This window comes from Scomber scombrus, chromosome 13, assembly GCF_963691925.1.
Source record: "Scomber scombrus chromosome 13, fScoSco1.1, whole genome shotgun sequence".
In the NCBI taxonomy this organism is placed as follows: domain Eukaryota; kingdom Metazoa; phylum Chordata; class Actinopteri; order Scombriformes; family Scombridae; genus Scomber; species Scomber scombrus.
The window spans coordinates 9,620,467-9,641,926 of NC_084982.1; the positions used below are offsets into that span (position 1 = coordinate 9,620,467).

Below are 21,460 nucleotides of genomic sequence, written 5' to 3' on the forward strand. Positions count from 1 at the left end.
TGTAAAATGCAAGAAAAGAGTGAAAAATGTCCATCGCAATTTCCTGAAGCTCTTTGATCCACATTGACATAGTTTTTTATCTTACTCTCTGAAACAGGGACATGGACTAGCAGAATATCTACACAATTAAGAAACTTGAAATACCGAACGTTTGGCATTTGTGCTTGAAAACTGCTTCAACGATTAACCCTTAAATAGTGTTACGTAGTAGTCTTTTAGCCTGAAATGTTTTGACTTCTAAAGTGACTAAGAATATACAAAAATGGAAGTATTTACTAAAATATAAATATTCTGCTCCACTACTCAATGAAATGCATTAAACAATATCAAAACTCATCTACCAGAGCTACTAGCAGAGGGGAATGTAAAATACCACATAGAATAATAAGTACCTCTAGGCAGCACATACCCAGAAGTCACGACATCTATAAACCAGTAGTTAATGGACAATCAAACATGCTTTAATAATCTGGAGTTGTAGCTATGTCATTGTTTTACTATTTGTCTGTGCTTATGTGGTCTTGAGTTTGCAGATAAATATAAGTAACAGGGTGGGTAGTTAAATATTGTATCGTCTGTCGAAGGTGAATGGGCATCCAAATTATTTGATTCACTCAAACAGTGTGAATTTGAAAATTATTTCCAACAAGCAAATGTGGAGGTGGAAGAGCTTAAATATCAAGCCCAGGCTAAACACACACAAGATACACAAGCAGAAGAATCTGGCATAGGCCAAAATTCAGAACTTATTATTTATTTAAGAAAGTTTAAAATAAAAAAAAGGGAAAATATGTTCAATATAATTTCATTTCTAAATATGATTTTAATTTCTGTAGTCAGAGATCACACAGTGTGCACAGTTAAGATGTGGTGTATTACCAGTACATATTAAAAGTGTGACTGAAGATGAAAGAATTTGTGAATATTGTGAGCTAAATGAGATGGAGAACAAAATTAATTTCATTATGTACTGTTCTTTTATATCATGATTTACAACAAATATTGTTTAAATAAGTTACCATCCCTGGTTTAGATTTGATGGGTGTTGAGAATGGAGCTTTAACTGAATACTTTTTTAATAATGTTTTTGCATTTTCTGAATATTTTTCCAAAGCATGGTACAGCAGAAGAAAAGTAACATATGATAGATAAACTCCTCAAATTCTATATAGGTTACAGACTATTGGCATTAATGGATACAGATGTAGATGTAGTTTTGTTAGAATGTGGGTATTATGTCTTGTGTTTAGAGGGCTGTGTTTGTATATATGAACATTGTGGGATGCCTACTGGAGTGTTACATGTGGGTGGTGTTTATATTTGGATGATATGTGTGTATTGCGCTGTTAGATGATGGTGGGTTAACATGCTGGAATGTTTGCTTTATTGAGATGAGTCATGTAATTGATCAAACACCAAAATTGTATTCATTTATTGTATGTTGACTTTTAATGTTTTTGGATGCTATCAACCTGGCAGGGATTGCATAATGAAATTTAGCCTGTATGTCTAAATCTAACACACTTACATGATGAGCCAAAGTGCTCATGTTAATGCGCATTATTCCCTTTCTTAAACAAAATAAACATAAGAAAATGATTACTTTGAACGTTTCCCCATAATGATATAGAGTGTTGGGCAGAAGTGTGGAGTCATTTGATGCAAAATGAGAGATGAGGGTGGACGTGATGCAGCCTGCTGACTGACGGCGTTGATGCGCTGCTCCAGTGACGCTGTGCGGCTGTATCAGCGCGTGGTTGCAACGCGACGGTCGGTACAGACGGTTATTTTCCCTCCACGGCGGCTCTAACGTACGCTTCACAATGGAGACCAAACCTGTCATCACCTGCCTTAAAACCCTCCTTATCGTATACTCCTTCGTCTTTTGGGTATGTAGCCTTTCTATATTTTGAGTGAAAATTAATGCATACATCCTAATCTGCTGCGTGCGTGTGTGTGCGTGTGTGTTTTGTTGTTGTGCGTGATGAAGGGGTGGACACCGCCAGCATCATCGACGGACTCCAGCTGTGGTTTAAAATGTAAAAAATGATCGACAGTCTGAAGTGTTTTGATATGAATATGTTCAGTATTAAAGGGCTGGTGCTGAGCTGTGACATATTTCGTCTGTAGGGCGTCAGTGGTGTCCGTCTATAACACGCATAGATAGCATCATGGTTAAACAGTCTGTTTGATATGTCTAACGGGGCCTCGTCTGTTTGATAAGGCCCCGTTAAAAAAATCCGTTTTTACTGAGCTAATGTTACATTTTGGGGCCGCTGCTATAGGTTCTTAAAGGGACATTGCACCCTTTCTGCATGATCCTATAGCTCAGTGGTTTCCCATAAAGCAAAGTCTACAGGGACCCCCCCCCCCCCCCCCCTCACATATCCTATTGTGCATTCAGTGTCAGAAAATAGTGAAAAATATCTGTTAAAGTCCCCCACATCCAGAGTTACCAAAACCCAAAGATATTCAGTTTATCATCATGTTTGATAAAGAAAAGCTATAAATCATGCATTTTAGGAGCTGAAACCAGTCTGTTTTGTTATTGTTTCGTTTTACTTCTACATTTTTGCTTAAAAAAGACTAAAACGATTATTCAGCTATCAAAATAGTTGCTGATTAAACCTTGCAGCTCTCGAAAGAGGACTTGTTTATTTGAATGCACACGAAATAAAGCAGAAAATATAAGGAAGCTTGAAAAAAATCACAATTTTGCATGTCTGAAGTAAGGTTTTTTTTATGTATCCTATCCTGTCCTATCATTCTGACCCTCAGGATGAGAACCATTTCTATAGATACTGTATTACCAATATCCAAGCAACACTGTTTATTACTACATATTGAATGAAAATCACACAGGGATGTGACATCACAGCATGTGATAAACAGCGTGTAAACAGATTGTATCTAATGTCATGTAAATAAAACACAAAAATACTGCAGTAAGAACCTTCTATGAATACTTTAAATTGTTACTGTTAAGATAACTACATTAGCTGTTAACTGTACATTTTGAGGATTTAGTAGTGTTGTATTATACAACTTTGTATCCAAAGATACAAAGATAAATTAAATCAAACCTAGAAACTGCTAGAAGACAATTTTCTGTTTATGATAACAAAAAGCAGCAAGTCCTCACACTGGAGGAAGCTGGAAGCAGAGACAGCTGGGACATTTTTGCTTAATAAATGACAATTCATTGACTGTCAAAACAGTTGCTTATTCATTACCTTCTCAATGACTAACAAAGAACTCCAGCATTACTAAGAACAACTTTTCAGCAAATAACCTTCACCAGGTTAAAATAACCTGCTTTAGTCGGCCCGTGGTCTTCTTCGAAGCACCTCTCAATCTGCAAGGGTGCAAACATTCTGCTCCTCTGTAAAATGTAAGAAAATAGTGAAAAATGCCTGTTATAGTTTCTCACCACCCAATGTGACGTCTTCAGATGGTTTCATTTGTCCAACAGTCCAAAGATTTTCTGTTTACTATCACATACAACAAAGAGAAGCATCAAACCTTAAAATGTAATAAGCTGGAACCTGCACGTTTGTGATTTTTGCTTTAAAAGGCATGATTAGATTATCAAAGTAGTTAAAGATTAATGTAAATCAATTATTCAAGAAATCTTTACACCTCGAGTCCGGGCTATACTACTTCTTTTAAGTTTGTTGAGTGTTTATCTTGAGGTTGTGCTTTGTGGTGTTGAAATGTGTTGAAAGTAGGGAACATTTTCAATCTGCAAATTGATTTCTCAATTAATGAATCAATGATTTTGATCTGTAAAAGGTTAGAAAACAGTGAAAAACACTCATCAAATTTTGATTGCTTATCAGAATAGTTTCCAGTGTTCATAATATTCAGTCTGCAAAGAAAAAGGAGAGGTTACACACTATCCACTACCCCATTTACATACTGTAGGCTACATGATGGAGCAAGAATATTAATCACAGTGTTATGCAATCCAATGCAACAGCACGTAGTTTACCTAACAGTTGAATCATGCCAGTCTTGAGGATTTTTATCAAGCTCTTTAGCTTCAAAAAGCCTCGGTCTGCTTTGAATTCACTCATAAAATCATACTCCCACTACAACACAAGCGATATGAAACAGCATTTAAAGACTGGATTCTGCTCACGTTGTCACTGTAATTAACACTCAAGCCTCAAGTCCAATTTTTGGATGAATGATTCATAGATTTGAGAAGTGAGGAGTGAAGAAGTATACGTCTTATTCCCTGTTTCATTTTTAGTATTTGGCGTGTGACCCACTTTACTGTAGGTTTTGCTCACCAGCTGAGTCCTCAAATATGATCTAACACCAACCATACTGTCTGAGTAACTGTCGAGTACTGTTATCAATTTAGTATGGCTCTGACCATAATTGTGACAGTGTTTTGTGGGTTATAGGCTCATCCTTGTCTGTTACATTTGTGATGACAGCCAGATATAGCCAGGCTGGATTATCTAATAAGAACACGTGGAAGAGATTTATCTGACCATAATGTCTTTAGGACTTGAAGAGTGTTTTCTTTCTTTGCTTTACCCGTATCCACCCAGAATTTAAGGAAGTGAAAACAGCTTACTTAGCCTTGAACAGAACCTAAATTAACCTCTTTCCTTTGTAGAAGAAAGCACAGAGCTGAATCCAGTCTTTTCAGTTCCGATCTGGGCTTAAAAAGAAGAGCTGTGCTCTGCCATGTGTCGGTGTCACAGACGTGAACTTTTATATTTAGTCGGAGGATTGGACGGTCTCTTAGCACTCCCTTACATCTGCAGAGTCAGGTTTCAGATGTCTGAAGTGCAGAGGAGTCTCACGGCTCAAAAGCCCGGGGTTGAAACGGGGCACAGGGTTCGAAGTGGGAGTGAGAGCTTTCTCGGTCTCGGTCTCGGGGCCCCGGGGCCCCGGTTTCACTGTCACCAGCTTGTCGAGGCAAATCATGTCTGGAAGTGTGAATAGCTGTATCGCCATGCTACCACCACCCCCCTCTTCCACCCTCTCCCTACACACATTCACACATTCAAATTCAAATTTGCTTTATTGGCATGAATGTCAACAACAGTATTGCCAAAGCATCATGAGTCAGTGAAACAAAATAGCATTACTATAACATTGACAGTGACATATATTATTTATATATACTATATCTATCTATATGTATTATACAGTGTATCCTATACATGTATTTGTGTGTGTGTGTGTCCAGGTTGTAGCATGTTAATAGATATTGGGCAGCATGATATGCCTTGTCTCTATCTCCTAGGAGTATGTTTAATTTTGAGAGGTCATTGAACTCTTTGAAATCTGAAACTTTTGAGTTGCACTTAAATAAATGCTCCTCATTTCACTGAGTGTTTGACATTATAGGAGGAAGTGCATCTTTCTGTTTTCTTTTGCTTGACGTGATTTTTTGTTTCATCTTTTTTATTTCTTCCAATTGCCAACTCGTGGTCACTGAGCCTGCACTCGGTCAGGATCTGTCTCTGCTTTCTATCTCCGACAGCAGAGAGATATTCTGCCCATTCATAATCTCTTTTTAAGGGCCGGATAACATTTTAATCTACTTTTGCTTTTAGTTTCTTCTCTCCGATGTTCCAGATAGCTTTCTTTACATTACGTTATCAGTTGGTTTATTCTGTTTGGCGTTTGGAAAAGCAGCGTTGGTGTGAGACTGCTATGTATGTCTGAAAAGAGGCAGTTACATATAGTATGTACACAGGATGGTGAAATGCGGAGCAGGTGGTAAGGTCTGCACCGCGTCCTCGCCAACATATTTTGTCATTGCACCTTCTGTTTCTTTATTAGGTGGGGGGAGGAGGGAAAAGGGTTGACCTGTTTTAAACTCAGTGCTGTAACCAGGGTGGCCAGCCTGGCATTGAATTTCAAACAAAACGTGCAGGGGGGCTGCTCGGCTCAAGGGAGGAGAAGGAGGAGGAGGAGGAGGGGGAGTCAGAAGCTGCTTGGAATTCAGCAACAGACATGAAGTCTAGATGAGCTGTTCCTACTCCTTGGACTTGATTTCCCTAAGGGTGTTAAAATGAACACTTTAGTATTGACAAGCTGATCCTGTATTTGTATGCAGCAGCTGCTTTAATTTGGGGGGAGGGGGCTTTTTTTATGTTTATGGCCTACATCATTTGTCACTAATAATGTTGTGGGCCATAAACAGTGAGTACGTCGTCATCAAGAGAACTGTTCTCTGAAATGACCGTGATAGTCAGCTGTGGCCATTAAAATCATTATTAATACACACAGTAGATTACTGAAAAATCGAGTCATCAGCCTGCAGTCCTGCAGTTTACCTGAGCAATTGATCAATTAAGTTATATTGTATTACATTACATTAATTTGACAGACGCTTTTGTCTGGGGCAATATGATGATATATACAATAAAGATTTGTCTACCATCAAGGAGATTTTGTGTATTTTGTATCTATCCCTTTAATATTTATTATAGCCCAGCTGATCCGGACATGTTTAGCTTATGACGCCTTAAAAAAATGTGTCCAATGTCTATTTGAGACCTCTGCAATCAAATAATCAAATTGTGATTTTTGAATACTTTTTAATCATCCAAAGATGTAAAATCTTCCAGTAATTCAGCAAAGATTAGAGAAAAACTTTAAAAACAAAACAAACAGAATTTTATATAGTAGATATATGTTTTCCATGACATTTGAATATTGTGCCCAATGTGGCCAATCATTGAGCACAATATAGGCAATATGGAACTGTTATGATGACATGATGTCATTTTTCAGATATTGAATTAAAAATTAAATCAGATATTACATTTTCTGTATTAGCATAAACACATTCTTGTCTGTATGCATTATCCATAAATACTTCAAGTAAAACCGTATTATATAATATTATCACAATATGAAGTACTCTGTAATCGAGGACTTTATCCATAACACCCAACTCTAGTCCAGACTTGCAATAAGTGAGTTGTGCATCCTTCCCAACAAACAACTAAAAGCTTGTTCATTGTTACAGTTAGAGCCAGTTGTAGAACAGAGAAATGCTTGTAAATTAAGAGCCAACTGGTAGTATTATCACTCTGTGGAGCATTTTAGCATCTTTCAGCTCCTTGTTTTGGTTTCACGGCCCCGCAACTTTTATTTTGGTTCAGTCTCACTGCTCTCATCAGCTCAGGCTCTAGCAGCAACAGGCAGCTGTTTTCAAGCTTTGAGGAGCCCACTGTGCGCTATCGGCTTAGCGTCATGTGGTAGACAGACAACGTTAGCAAATATCTGGTGAACATAGCGGAGAATTTAGCAGCTGAGACCGAAGTGAATAATAAACTTACATTCGTTAGGTTGCGAGAACCATGATTCCAAGCGAGTATAAATGTTTCATCATGTCTGCTAGATGTGTAAAAAGGGAATTTATTGCTAAGACAGCTGCCCTCAAGCTGCGAAAACAATCTATTAATACTTCTTTAATGTTGGCCGTAAAGTTACATCTGTGCTTGTACGTCAAGTTCTATAAAGCTATGGAGTCTGAAGAGTACACGAGTCTGTCACAGTTCACTTTTCACTAAACAAAGTACACAGTAAATGTCTTTCTTTACTATGATTTTAATGGCCAGTATTCATTTGAGTGCTCTGCACCAAAATCTGCGAATAACTGCCAAGTATCTACAGAAAAACACTTCAAGATCTCATCAGTGTTATGCATTCTCAGCGTCTGGGTGCCTCCATTATAATGGATAAGCATCTACATGACATGCAAATCAATACTACAAATGAGAAATTACATCCCAATATGAAACCAGGAAACGGATAGTTCTCAGCACTCCCGAGTCTTTGTTAGTGTCTTTAATGATTGTGTGATGAATCTGTTTGGTTCGGCTCCAACAAATGCAGCTCCACTGAGGAGTTTCAGCATCATTTCAGCATCTCGCTGCCCACATGTCATCAATAACAACCAGTTTCGCTCAAATAAATGAGGCCACAGCTGCATTTTAAAGAGATAGATACAAAGACATTAGTGGTATTGTGGAAGGCAGGTGTAGCTAGATTTGATCCAATTGAAAAATTCAATGTTTTTAGCTTTTAAAATATAAGTATTTCCTACCTAAAATGGAAACATATGGCTTCTGCTTTCTTCAGTAGCTGCCATCCATACAGTAGTGTTTCCTCTCACTGTAACCCCTCTTATCATCTCACCCTTGATTGAAACTCATTGTCTTTGCGTGTCATAGTGTTTGATATGGAAATTCACATTTGCATTTTTGCATGAGTCACAATCAAGTTCAGTCATAGCTGTACAAACTACTACTACAAATGACTCAGTGTGGCTGAAATGACTCCTCGTAGCTTTGTCGAGGAAATGCAACCAAATTCAGAGCAACACAACAGTCAAAAGACAAGTAGTGATGATTTATTGTGGTGAAAAACCTTTGCCCCGTCACCACACATTGCCAACAGGGCAAAGTGTAAATGTTGTTAACCCAGTCATTTACCTGCTGTGACTGGTTCTGAGCTGCAGTCACAGGACAGACAACGCAGCCAAAGATTATGTAAAGAAGTCTCTTTTTTTTTTTTTTGCATAATTGTGAATCACGTCTGTGTCATTGTCATTTTTACATAACATGGCATCAGGCTCGAAGACACTGTTGACTAATAGCAATTAGAGGATGCTTTTATTCAAGGAGCAAAGTCGCTGAGTCTTCAGTTCAGTCGTTGTGGCTGCTTCTCTGCCAGAGCTGAGCTTATTCTTCTCCCCAGTTTTCAAAGTTTCAGGGGTGCACAGTGACATTTTTTACAAGCTGCTCCCTCTCTAGCCAGAAAACATGACAGCAGGACGGCAAGCAGGCTCCTCTCGGAAGGAAGGAAGGAGGTTAGGATGAGTTGGCCCTCGCTGGAGGCAGATCATCAGCAGCCGTTCCACACCCCGCTCCCTTTCAGATGCCAGTAAGACATACCCAGCTGAGACACACGCCGTTTCAGCTGCCTCGTACAACACGCTCTTTTATCCGCTGCCTTCATTTGAAATGCTAAGAGGGGCGCAACAGGAGGAAGCGTCTCGCCTGGGATCAAAGAGCTTCTTTGATTTGTCCCCTTTTTCTCTATTTCTTTCTGCGTGTGTGTGTGAGTGCAGGCATATTCATAAAGCAGGTGATCGCTATCCCATACTCCAAATAAATGTGTGTCTTCTGTCTCCCATCTCCTCCTCCTTACTCTAATTGTGCTCCTTTCTTGTTCCACTTTGATCCTCTTTCTCCTCCTCCCCCTTGCCACCGTGCTAATATACAGCTATTGTAATATCGCAGAAGTGCAGAGATAAAAGCCTGTTCCCTGCTTTCATTCTGTTTCCTGCGCTCTCTCTGTTACATGCATCCCTCAAACCCCCCCGCCCTCTAGATAACAGGAGCCATCCTGCTGGCAGTGGGAGTATGGGGGAAGTTGATGCTGGGCCCATACATCTCCCTGATAGCCGACAACTCCACCAACGCCCCCTACGTCCTCATCGGCACCGGGACAGTCATCATCGTGTTCGGCCTGTTCGGATGCTTCGCCACCTGCAGAGGAAGCCCATGGATGCTGAAGCTGGTGAGAGGCCTCAGGAGGAAGGGTGGGGTGCTGTATCACAAGGAAAGAGAGGAGTGTTGTAGATGCTGATTAATTAGCCTCAGGTCACGTGATAAAGGGAATAATGGTTGACCTCTATTCTGAGGAGAGGGATCAGAAATCCAATACTTGCTGCAAAGCACTTTGTTCAGTTAATGGTGGTCAAGTGAGTCTATTTGAGAGTGCGTGTGTGTGTGTGTGTGTGTGTGTGTGTGTGTGTGTGTGTGTGTGTGTGTGTGTGTTTGCAAGCTTAGGAAAATGATACACATTTAAAGGTAAAGGTTTTCATGCAAACTATGCAAATCTCCCTCTTGCTTTTTCTTTTCCTCTCTGTGTAGTATGCCATGTTTCTGTCACTGGTCTTCCTTGCTGAATTAGTGGCTGGGATCTCTGGATTTGTCTTTCGCCATGAGGTCAGTATGCAACTCAGAGCTAAATCCAAAACAACTTTTTCAAATCCAGGACTGAAAATAAAGCACTCTTTTGTGTGTGTATGTTTGCATGCCACAGATAAAGGGAACCTTTCACAGAACATACACTGATGCAGTCCTGAACTACAACGCTGAGGATGAAGCCAGCCGTGCTGTTGATAATTTACAGCACAGGGTAAGTCCCAGTGATGTGACATCAACAGGGTACACAATTTGAATGAAACTTTGATTTTTTGAAGGATTTTCTATGTATTTCATTTTTTCAACAAAGACATAAAGCAACACTGAATTGTTACCTGTGTAGCCAGTGTCTGATATTTTTTCTTTCTCTGTGCCACAGGCCTCCATTGTTGTTGTTCATAAATGACTAAAAACACATCACTGACACTGTTGCATTGAGTTTCTTAATTTCTGTCAACACTGACACTGTAGTTTGATTTAATCCCACGTACAAACTTGTAGTTGAAAACAGTCCTCATTAAAGGCACTATTTATTGCATTTATTAATTTATGTATTCATTAGAAATTAATAGTTTGTGGCTGAGTGGTAAAGAAAGCATAAGGTATTTGGAAAATACTAAGAGATGGACTAACACATTGCTGTTTTTGATCTGTTAACGGGATTCATTGAAACAATACAGAATAACGCCATCAGCAACCACCCAGCATGGTTCTTGCAGTGAACTCCTGCCAATGTATGCACATTAGCATTGCTCTCCAACACTGCAGTGGCTGCCGTCGACTAATCAATAGCAAATATACAGGAAGGCTGCAAGGAAAAAAGCAAGAAAAGTCTAACGTGATGGTTCTTAGTTCAAACTTTTACAGTAGCTGTATGTCACAGCTGTCACTGTGCTTATCCTTTAATCCTCATTTGTTTTTAATACTTTCTCTTTCTCTGTGCATTTCTAGCTGCGTTGTTGTGGAGTGTATAACTACACCAGTTGGCTTGCCAGTGTGTATTACCCGTCCAACGGCATTCCTGCCAGCTGCTGCTTCAACTCCTCTGACTGCAACCCAGAAGACCTTCGCAATGCAACTGTAGCTCCAAGCAAAGTCTACCACCAGGTCAGTTGTGTTGGCATGCTATTTTGCTTGCCTATCTACTGCATGAACACTGTATGAAGCCTATGAATGCACATCTCTTGTAATCAGTGATTGTATTTACATCTATTACATACCTTTTCAAACCACCTCCCTCTTTCATACACTAATAACTGCCTCAGATAATCTCCCAGATATCCATCTTGCCCCTAATTTGTACATATAACAGGTCCCTGTACCCTCTGCAAACTAACCTCCCCCCTGTGTTTCAGGGCTGCTATGAACTGGTCACTGCATTCATGGAAACCAACATGGCCATCATTGCAGGAGTGACATTCGGGATTGCCTTCTCACAGGTAAGGGCTGCTGCAAAAATTGGATGGTTTTACAGGGGATGCTGTGCAAATAAACACTGCACTTAGTAGTGTTTTAGCATTTAAATAAGGAGGCATAACTGAAAACAAGAGAAACAGTTGCTAAGGAGATCAACAAACACAATTTTAACGCATTTACCACTGTGTGCTTGAAGGTTATTTTAACAGGAAATCTACTGAGTTGGTTTTAGGAAAATTGCATGAAACAGCAATCTCAGTTTAGTTAGTAAGGAATTAGCAACTTTTTTTTGGAAATGTAACTTTATTTTTGTCTATTTTGACATCATTATTAAGGGCTTTTACTGACTCTATTTACCATTTTTTGCTATTGCAGAAAATTAGATACTTGTAGCATCATCATCTTTACAAAAAGAAGGAACGTTTTTGCTCTCCCGGCGTAAATTTAACCCAAGCCCCCATCTGTCCTGTCTTTCAGCTGATTGGCATGTTGTTGGCCTGCTGTCTGTCCAGGATCATCACAGCCAATCAGTATGAGATGGTGTAGCTGATGTGACGTGGCAGGTGAGAAACATTTAAAGATGAACACACCAACATAAGCAACTGCACATTTTCGGGGTTTATTCATACGCAAAGAATTCCTCTCTATGTGTTTATTTTGTCTTTTAGGGAGATGAAGAGAAGAAGAGACAAAGAGCCGTGGCACATGACAACAGTAAATTCCTGAAACACTATCACACATCTCATTTGGAATTTACCTCCCTCTGTCTCTCTGCCTGTGATCTCAATGTAATATCTTAATGTATCTTATTGTAAAGCATCATTCCTTGACTCACTGCTGTTGCATCAAAGCTTTCTGTACCATACATCACACTGCTACTTGATGTACACGTTGCTCATTAGCACATATCTTGGATCAGTACAGCCTACAACAGAAAGGTAGACCAGAGTTGTCCGAGCTGACAGCGGTGTTGGTCTCAGATAGGTGACTGAGTGCAACTTGGCTTTAGTGTTGGTTGCAGCATGCTCCACCGACCACCATCTTTGTACAGAATGACATTACTAAAGCCTGAAAGTAATACTTTGATAGATGATTTAGTTTTGCATTTGACTTTGCTATTGCTCACCATTGTATATTCCTATAGCTGTGGCATTTTGTGAACTGATTATGTGTACTGAGGATATTTTTAGTTTATATGAGGAATAAGGAAACTGATAGGAGAGCAAAGTTGGAGTGGTTTAAGAGTATTTTTACGTAAGTCAAGGCACATTGCTTTTGTCCCTAGTATTTAACTCTGTGGCAGACTATGAGCTGAATCCCATTTAATTTTTTTTTAAATCATTTTCAAATTTTATTCAGTATAAATGTAAAGTTTTTTTTATAAATACATAAGAACTAACTCAATTTGTTATAAAACTCAACAGAGATATAATCAAACAGCAAACCAAACAAATCAGCACCAAGGAGTGCTAGCTAACGGTCAGTCAGGAAACACGTTAGCTTGCTTGCTAACGGGACAATAAATTCACCGTTTATTGAAAATATTGTAAAAGCTGCTCCCATTTTGGATAGAGGAAGAGTTAAAAAAAAAAAAAAGTGGACAGATAGCTGAAAATCCACTCTCCTCTGTTTTGAACTCTCTGGCTCTCTCTTCCCTCAAACACAACACATCAATAGCTGTTAAGACGGCTTGGTCAACAGCACAGATTTTTCATAATTCAAGTTGGGCTTCAGTCAGAAATTCTCACACATTTACTTCGTTCATGCAAGTGAATCCACTTATTATTGGGACTGAATTTGAAATGAAGTCTAATGAATTAATTCTGCAGTATTATATACTGGTGTGACCGGGACTTTTCAGACTGAGTAATGCTTCTAACACTTCAAGGCACCAGTATGCTTCAAATGAAGTAGTTTGTATGAGGTGTTGTCCGAACACATCTGACGGCAAATAATGTCGTTTGTGCGAAAAGTGACAAAAAAAGAGAGCTTGAGAGAGCAGTCGAAACCTTGCTTACTTTCTCACCTCTGCACATCTGGCCAGTCGCTGCGTGACGTAGGTTATCGGCTAGCTGGTTGTGAAAAGCAGAAGAAATAGTCAGTTTCTGTCCCACAAGCACTTAATTTAAAGCATACATCTTTACAGCTTGAAGCACATGAAGTTTCAGTCCCGAAGAGGTCAGCAATAACACTTCTTAGCTTGCCAGGGTCATACCAAGTCATTAAGGTCATAAATTGTTTTCTTTTAATGGAAAATAACACCAGCTGTGTGTCACAGTGAGAGAAGTCAACATTAGAGAAACGCAGGACTCAAACAGTGTTCATCTAGTATTCACAGTATTCTATGTAGTGCATCAACATGCCGCATTCATCACCATCTGTAGATATGTATTGGAAATGTAATTTATATGATGTAATGTTTCTCATTCTAATATGCTAAAGTGTTAAAGTCGTGTGTCAGAGCTTTGATTCTGCACTGTGCTGTTAATCTGTATTTGTTTGATAGTTTATAGAAAAAACGCACTGAAAAATAATTGTGGCCAATGTTTCGTTGAGAGTAACGTGCAACATGTAGCTGTTTCAATTTAGCTGTATATTTATTATAGTTTGGTTGGCATTACGTTTACAGTTTCACCAAGTGATTTTTTCTATCTCTCTTTCACTGTGTGTGTGTGTGTGTGTGTGTGTGTGTGTGTGTGTGTGTGTGTGTGTGTGTGTGTGTGTGTGTGTGTGTGTGTGCGTGTGTCTGAATGTGTGTGATACTTTTCTTTATTTGACTGTCCCCTTAACCTTGAGTGTTTATTTTCCTTGTATAATGAGGTTTACGAGTGTGTGTATTTGTGTGTGTGTGTGAGAGAGAGATTTTTGTGGATCCTGTTGTATTCACTTTTGGTCAGTATTTGGTTGTGGCTTTTAAAAACTCATTGCTTTTAAAGCTGTACATTTATTTAGTGAATGTATGTTTTCCAACACTCTGAAACTTGTTTTTCCTTCCTCAGACTGATATTGTTCTGTAAATACTAAATTGTAATACCATCCAGCTTACACATGGGGTCACCAGACACTCAAAAAGAAATTGCACCATGCAGTCTACTATTGACTAAGTCACCATCAGTGGTCTTATTATCAATAAATATACAGAATAACAACATTGTTTATAGTTTGCTCATTTTTGATAGAACAGAGGCCGCTCTATATGTTTTCAATGCAGGATTGAGCAGGTGTGTTATTACATGTATTTACCAAAGCTGCATGTGAGTGTTGGCTGGACCGGTTGCTCCATATGTTTCCATATGACCCTGTTAAACAAGGAATCTGCACCACACAATCATGTATTAACTGTCTTATAATATGAACATTATTGTTTTAAAAAAAATATATAATTATAAATGTTATCATATAGACTGCCTTAAATGTGATCATTTGGTCTGTTTCCACACCTTTATCAGAACAAATGATATTTCCAGCTTTAGGATTGGTGTAAGGTCAGTTTAAGGGTTAACTAGTCATGCAGCACAGGATGTCAGAGGGCAATAAAGTCTCCTGGTAAAACTTCAGTTATTAAAATGACATGATTTGCTATCTGCCCCCTTAACATCAAACCTCAGCAGCCCGTGTCGTCACAGAAAACTCAGAGATAGTGAGTAAGAAATTATAGGCCTATATAAACCTACTTTGACATATTTAGGACTAAAAGAATACATCCAAGGGCAATTGGAAGGACCTTTTGTCCCATTAAAAAAACACAAATATATATATATATATGTGTGTGTGTGTGTGTGTGTGTGTGTGTGTGTGTGTGTGTGTGTGTGTGTGTGTGTGTGTGTGTGTGTGTGTGTGTGTGTGTAACGTATTTATAGACCTATGTGTGTGTGTATATATACACACACAGAGTGAGGCACACATTATCAACATTAAACAACCACTGGCCACATCAACTATCAGCGTGAACGAGCAGAAACTGAGAAACATTGCATTTTTGTGTGTCCAGCAGGGCAGTAGCCAGGAATACTGAAGTCATCAGATGAAGCCCCCCTCCCTTCAGAAATATCCTGACCAGATTTCAGTAGGTCAGCTCTATTTTTTTTTTAAATTACTGTATTAGGATTGGTCATTTTTTATTTTCATTTTTATGTTTTTTATTCTTCTTCTTATTATTATTATTATTATTATTAGATTTAATTATTTTATTTTATGAAACATTTTATTAAAAAATGTTTATATGTGAAACAACCGTGATACTGATATGGTCATAGAAGCAGGAACATGAGACAGTCTTTGATAGGCTATATTTAGTCTTTTCTTTACTGGGTCTTACCATTATATACAGCCTTATCATAGCCTATATATCATTTGTTTTCATAATTTCAGTTTGTTTTATTTCTTTATAATACAAAAGAGAAGGGGGAAAATGTCATCCACACTTTCCATAAACTGAGTGACTTTTTGATGACTATGAAATCAGTGAGCAGACTACCGTCCTCATCCACATGATGGCGCTTAGGCATTAGTGGAAAACGAACCCGGAGCTGTGGAGAGAGGAGAAGGAGGAGAGACGGATCACGGCGCTCTTTCTTCGGCCGCCTTGTCCCCGCTGCGCTGCGGACTGCATCAGTAATAAGGCCAGAAAAGCGGCGGGATGAAGGGAAGGAGAGGCTGTTGCTCGGGGAGACCGCACTAACCGGGCTCGCTTCAATCTCGTTACGCAAATTACCGGCAGAGCGGCTCGGCAGTGGGTCCGCTAATGGAGCGTGCGTGCCCCTGGCTTCCTCGCGCTGCCTCCTCCTCGCCTGCGCCTCCCGAATACGCTTAATGGGTTATAGGCTAGAGGGAGTCATCCACCATCCACCGGGGAAGCGCTATTACTCCCCCCCTTCTCCCTCTCCGACACACACACACACACACGCGCGCACACACATATTGAAGTGCCAATCAAGTGAGAGGGATACCCTACTGGTGGCAATCAGCCAACATTAATTTACATTTTTAAAATTCAAATTCAAAGCCTTGAGTAAATCATTGCATTTCACTACAGCCACTATGTCCATGTATTTTCTGACAAAATAGCCCATAAAGAAGGGCAGTGTCCCATTGTGTCTTATTATATGTCCTAATAAAAGAAAAACTTGATTGGACCCTCTTGGTGGCTCCAGCATGAGTTCAAATCTGGGACACTGTAATAGACCGGAGCCATCGTTAATGTTATTTGTAACGCCTGCGTTATTCTTAATGACTAATCACTATATCTGGTGTCTTGTGGTGTTTCCAGCAGGGCAGTAGCCAGGAATACTGAAGTCATCAGATGACGCCCCCCTCCCTTCAGAAATATCCTGACCAGATTTCAGTATGTCAGCTCTATTTTTTTTTTAATTACTGTATTAGGATTGGTCATGTTTTATTTATGGGACATTATATTATATGATATTCCCAGCACGAAGATCTAAATGCGGTTTTAAAGCCTTTTTATACACTGTCAGGAATAAAAGTGGAAATTGCATGTCCTTTATTTAGGCTGATATTTTATTTTGCTTACTTTAAAGTGGTGGGAATTGGATGAAAAATGTAAGTCCTCCCACCTTGATAGGCTCTACCATGCCCACCCCCAAAATGTGTTTTTCTTCTTGTTCCTTCAGTTGGATGTTTGATCTTCACTGTGAAGAACGATGTATGTACAGACTGTGACACTAGAAGACTGTTTTCACATTCATCTGCTGAAACTGGAAGGTTTTATTAAATCTGAGTTTAAGATGTGTATTTGTGACATCACAACTAGTTGTGAGCCAATCATGGTCCAGTATGCAATTTACTCAAGTGTAATGTGAAAACTTGAAATACACATACACTGAGAATGGACTTTTCAGTTTTCAATAGAGTAGAAGGCATATTGCATTCAGCAGTTGAACTTTTGAAATTAAAAATATTTGCATATTCATAGATTCTGTATTGTTCATTGGAGAAGGAGAAGATTTATGTAAATTGCATTTTTAGCGGAATCTGAGGGGATCTTTAAACTTATCACATTATGGTGTTTGTTTAAAGAGAAAGTCCTTCACTGCTCATCAGAAGAACATCTTGTTAATCAGTCAGCTTCATATCATTACATTAAATGGTATACAGAAATTAGTTTTCAAATGGTAATTCAATCAGATTAAAACTTATTAAATCTATATTACTGCTTTAAGGTGAGACATGTAAATGGAAACATGCAGACTCTCTCTCTTCCTCTTTCAAACACACACAACCTTTCTCTTCTAATCCGCGCTGATATCTCGTTTACTACCTTATAAACTAATATAGCATGCCCTTCCCACCCTGCTTGTCTGTTTGTGATGTGAGCTGTTGTCACTGTTGTTCTTGCTGCAGTTGTTGTTCTAATTGCTCTTGCTGCTTCGCTTCCAGCTTCCCTGCTGAACTCAGACACCCCTGCCTCACACTTTTCAGTAACATGCAGCTGCGATGACAAGTACTACAGTTCCCACTCAAGCTGCCTGTTCCTATAGTGCAGCACCCCTCTCCTCCCCACCACCTGTCCCACTTCCCCCCCTTTCTCTCTCCCTCTCGCTCTCTCTTTGAAGACAGCGGGATGATGATGACACCCGCCGTAATCGGTGGATGCTCAGCTTCTGACATGACACACAATCGAAAAACCCTTCCGAACCGATCCAGGTTTTCATTGTTGCACTCAGGCGCGGGGCGTCCTCTTGACAAGTGCAAAGGCATTTCATGGAAGAATAGAGAAAGTGGGTGAGGTGGGGCCTTGATTGACAGGCCTGCTGAGAGAGCAAAGCGAGAGCATGTTCCTATCTGATCTCTGTTCAGCAGTAGTGCACCCTTTGCTCTGATGACCTGCTTTTTCCCCCCCCTAACTGGATTGAGGATCAGCTAATCTTTGGAAGGGAGATCAGATTAGTCCATTTGTGTTGTTTGTGAAGCTGCTTCCAAGGCAGATGTGCCATTGATGCGTTATGGGAAAGAAACTAAGTGCATTTATTCCTCTAATGTACTTAAGTACAGCTTTATCATTTTGTACTACTTTATACATTCACAGCGCAATTTAGAGTAACATATTACACTTTTTGCTACATTTATTTAAAAGCAGTAATAGTATATTTCATAATAACAAATTATGAAATATGATGCATAGTAAACAGATTAAACTAACTTACAGTGCAGCTCAAATAAGCTCTACCTTTAGTATCTACAGCATTAATGTGCTTATTACACGTTTACTCATCTGTATAATAATACAAATTTAATTGTGTAAAAATAATAAATGATATCTATAATATAAAACACAGGTGACTTTCTGCTACTTACAGTACATTTAACCAATAATAATGATGTACTTTGACTTGAGTAAGAGTTTCAATGAAGGATTTTTACTTAACAGTATCTCTACATTTAAGTATTCCTTCTTTTACATATGTAAAGGATCTGAGTACTTCTTCCACCACTGAAACTAATACATTGAAGTACTGTACTGTACAGTTTGGAGGTGTGCTTTACCTGTTTCAATTTGATGCTACTTTACACCACCACTCCATTGCATTTCAGAGGGAATATTTATCTGACAGCTATAGTTACAAGTTATTTTGCAGGTTTTTACTTTACATTATGGTATTAATACTCTTACTAAAGTAAATGAATACTTCTTCTATCACTGACCTTTTGACAAGGAGTTGCGCAATGAAAAGCGACAAGTGGCAAATTCCAAGAGGAGCCGGAAGTAGGCTGGGCCACAGAGAGAAACTCTCCAGCAGGTTTTACCATCCATGTTCACATTCCCACCAATCTTGCTGAGCAACAATTTTTGAACACTGATTCATTTGCTAGTATCTAGGGCAAACTGTGCCACTAGACATCTCTTCCTGGGCATGGAGTATCATTCAGGCCACCTTTCTATTCCAGTCTAATCTTCCCCTCCCTCCTTTATATTATTCCTTCCAGCCTATCCCATAATATAATACATGAATAGAGTACATACTTGTTTTTATTCAACACCACTCAGGCTGACTTATTTTTTGTTGATGGCAACACAGTGAAAAACATGTTTCTATAGTTTCAGTCTTAGCAGATGTGTTTACCAAAACTCAGATTTCAATCTGAGATCCTCCATGAGTGCATGTGTGGTGCATGCACTGTAGTGTGCCCATATCACATGTACTGTAGTATGAGTGGTGGGCTATTTCTAAAGCAGAGCCTGTGGGGGTCCCCCCCTGTTTATCAGCAGCTATAGTTAGCAGAGTGAAGGGAAATCAGATGTCCAGCATATGAGAAACTGGCTAGTGCAACAGTTTAGTTTAAAGTGTAATCTGAAAAGCTTGTCACTACGGTAATTGGCTTAGACAAAAGTTATCCTGAGGAGAAATAACAAGGCCTGTAGTATTTCTGCAGGAATATTAGCATGTTTGTGTGAGCTTAAATGTTTTCAAATCCCTTTCTAACGCTTTAATAGTAATTGGGCAACTACAACAAGGAAAAGTATAATGGTTATGTTGGGAATGCCTACTGATGTGGCACCAAATATTTCACTATCTCACTACTAATTCAACTCATCACAATGTTTTCAATAGAGACCCTAAATGTGCACTGAGTACAGAGAACAGTTACTCAAAATGATTACTCTGCATTTCAGAGGGAAATATTACACTTTTTACTTAACTGCAGTCATAGCTATTAGTTACTTTACAGATTAAGATTTTCCCATTATAATAATTTAAACTATTATAAAATACCATCCATTGTTAAAGATTAAATGAGTGTTTGTATTTTGGCTTGGGGCACAAACAATGGGGCAGGTTATTAACAGTTCCATCAGCAGTTCCATTAGAGAGGCATTTCCCCTCTAATCTTTTAAAAACAAAATAGACAAAACCTATAAAATGCATTTGTGTAACTGAACTTTATTTTTCCCACCTGGGTCATTGTCTTTTGATAACTTATAACTTATGATAACTTCATTTTAAAACTGTTAGATTTTGCTGATGATACAGCTGAATGCTGGACTTCTATTTGTAATGGAGTTTTGTTTTTGTTTTTTACTGTATCTTGGTCTCACTTTAGTTGAGGATATAAATACCTCTTCCAGTAGGTTGGTGACACACTGGACGTCGTTCCATGAATTAAATACAATTTAATTTACAGTTTCAGATCTCAAACACGTGTTGCCTCTGTTTTCTATATGTGAACAGTCAACAGTGGCGTTTGTCATTGGTCCAACATTGATTTGTCCCGCCTCTGAGGAAATGCATATGGCCATCTGATTGGCTCTACTGGAAGCCGAGCAGTGGGCTGATGGCTTGGTTAATGAATATTCATGTCCTGTCCGCCCGGCGAGGCCTCACCCCGCGTGTCTGCTGTTTGGCTCATCGGAACAGAATGTGAGATGCAGTGATGTAATGTCAGCCACTCTTTCACCAGAAAAAAAAATCATAGATTCACAGAGCAGCACATTGCACGGTAAGTTAAGTTTGGGATGAGACTAGTGTTGAGGCAGTCTGACAGCTGTTGTGCGTAATTACGCGCGGTAAACCGTTTAGCATATATTCAGCTGTAAATACAGCAAGTAATTGCCGAGCACTGAGATTTGTTATTTCTGTAGCGATGAGGAAGCATCTGTATTCTCTGAAGAGGGGTGTACCTTACTGTCAATTTGTTGCCACCCCCATTTACGTAAATGTGCCAAACCTCTCTGCTCTGCTGTGTGCTATTCCAGGTCATTTGGATCCGGTTACAACTGCAGTGGAAGAACTTGACAAACAGGTTGTGGAAACGCCTTTGAGCACGAAACCACCTGCATACATAAAAGGCACACCCGCCTTTCGACAAACTAGAAAGAACGAGAAGGGCACTAACACTCAACAAGAGGGAAACACAAGAATCGTGCCCAACTACCAGCACAGCTCGCCTGATTTACAAGACAGCCAATCCCCTACGCAGCATCACAGACAAGCAGCCGCTTCTCTTAAGCCGATCAACCCAGAATTAAACCAGGGCATTCACAGAGGAGAAAAACAACTCGGATCTTCGCTTTTACTACTGTTGCCAGACGGAAAAGAGATTTGCCAAAA

The 21,460-nt window shown here is 39.3% G+C and overlaps 1 protein-coding gene across 4 annotated transcripts; it reads left to right on the forward strand.

The window, feature by feature from the left end:
* The first annotated feature begins 1,744 nt into the window (after nt 1-1,744).
* tspan7b (tetraspanin 7b) lies at nt 1,745-20,099 on the forward strand. 4 transcript variants are annotated; one of them, XR_009927047.1, is made up of 11 exons: nt 1,745-1,889; nt 9,376-9,564; nt 9,921-9,995; nt 10,093-10,188; nt 10,926-11,081; nt 11,330-11,413; nt 11,868-11,953; nt 12,059-12,104; nt 15,385-15,460; nt 16,660-16,734; nt 17,024-20,099. XR_009927047.1 is itself a non-coding variant. In XM_062431570.1 (8 exons), exons 1-7 carry the CDS (start codon nt 1,824-1,826, stop codon nt 11,934-11,936), a joined length of 735 nt encoding a protein of 244 aa, XP_062287554.1. In that variant the 5' UTR covers nt 1,745-1,823; the 3' UTR covers nt 11,937-11,953; nt 12,059-14,539. The 4 variants fall into 4 exon arrangements, 2 of the variants coding, with proteins under 2 accessions (XP_062287554.1, XP_062287557.1); XR_009927048.1 differs by lacking the exons at nt 16,660-16,734; nt 17,024-20,099 and having other exon boundaries at nt 15,382-15,402; XM_062431570.1 differs by lacking the exons at nt 15,385-15,460; nt 16,660-16,734; nt 17,024-20,099 and having other exon boundaries at nt 12,059-14,539.
* The last annotated feature ends 1,361 nt before the right edge of the window (nt 20,100-21,460 follow it).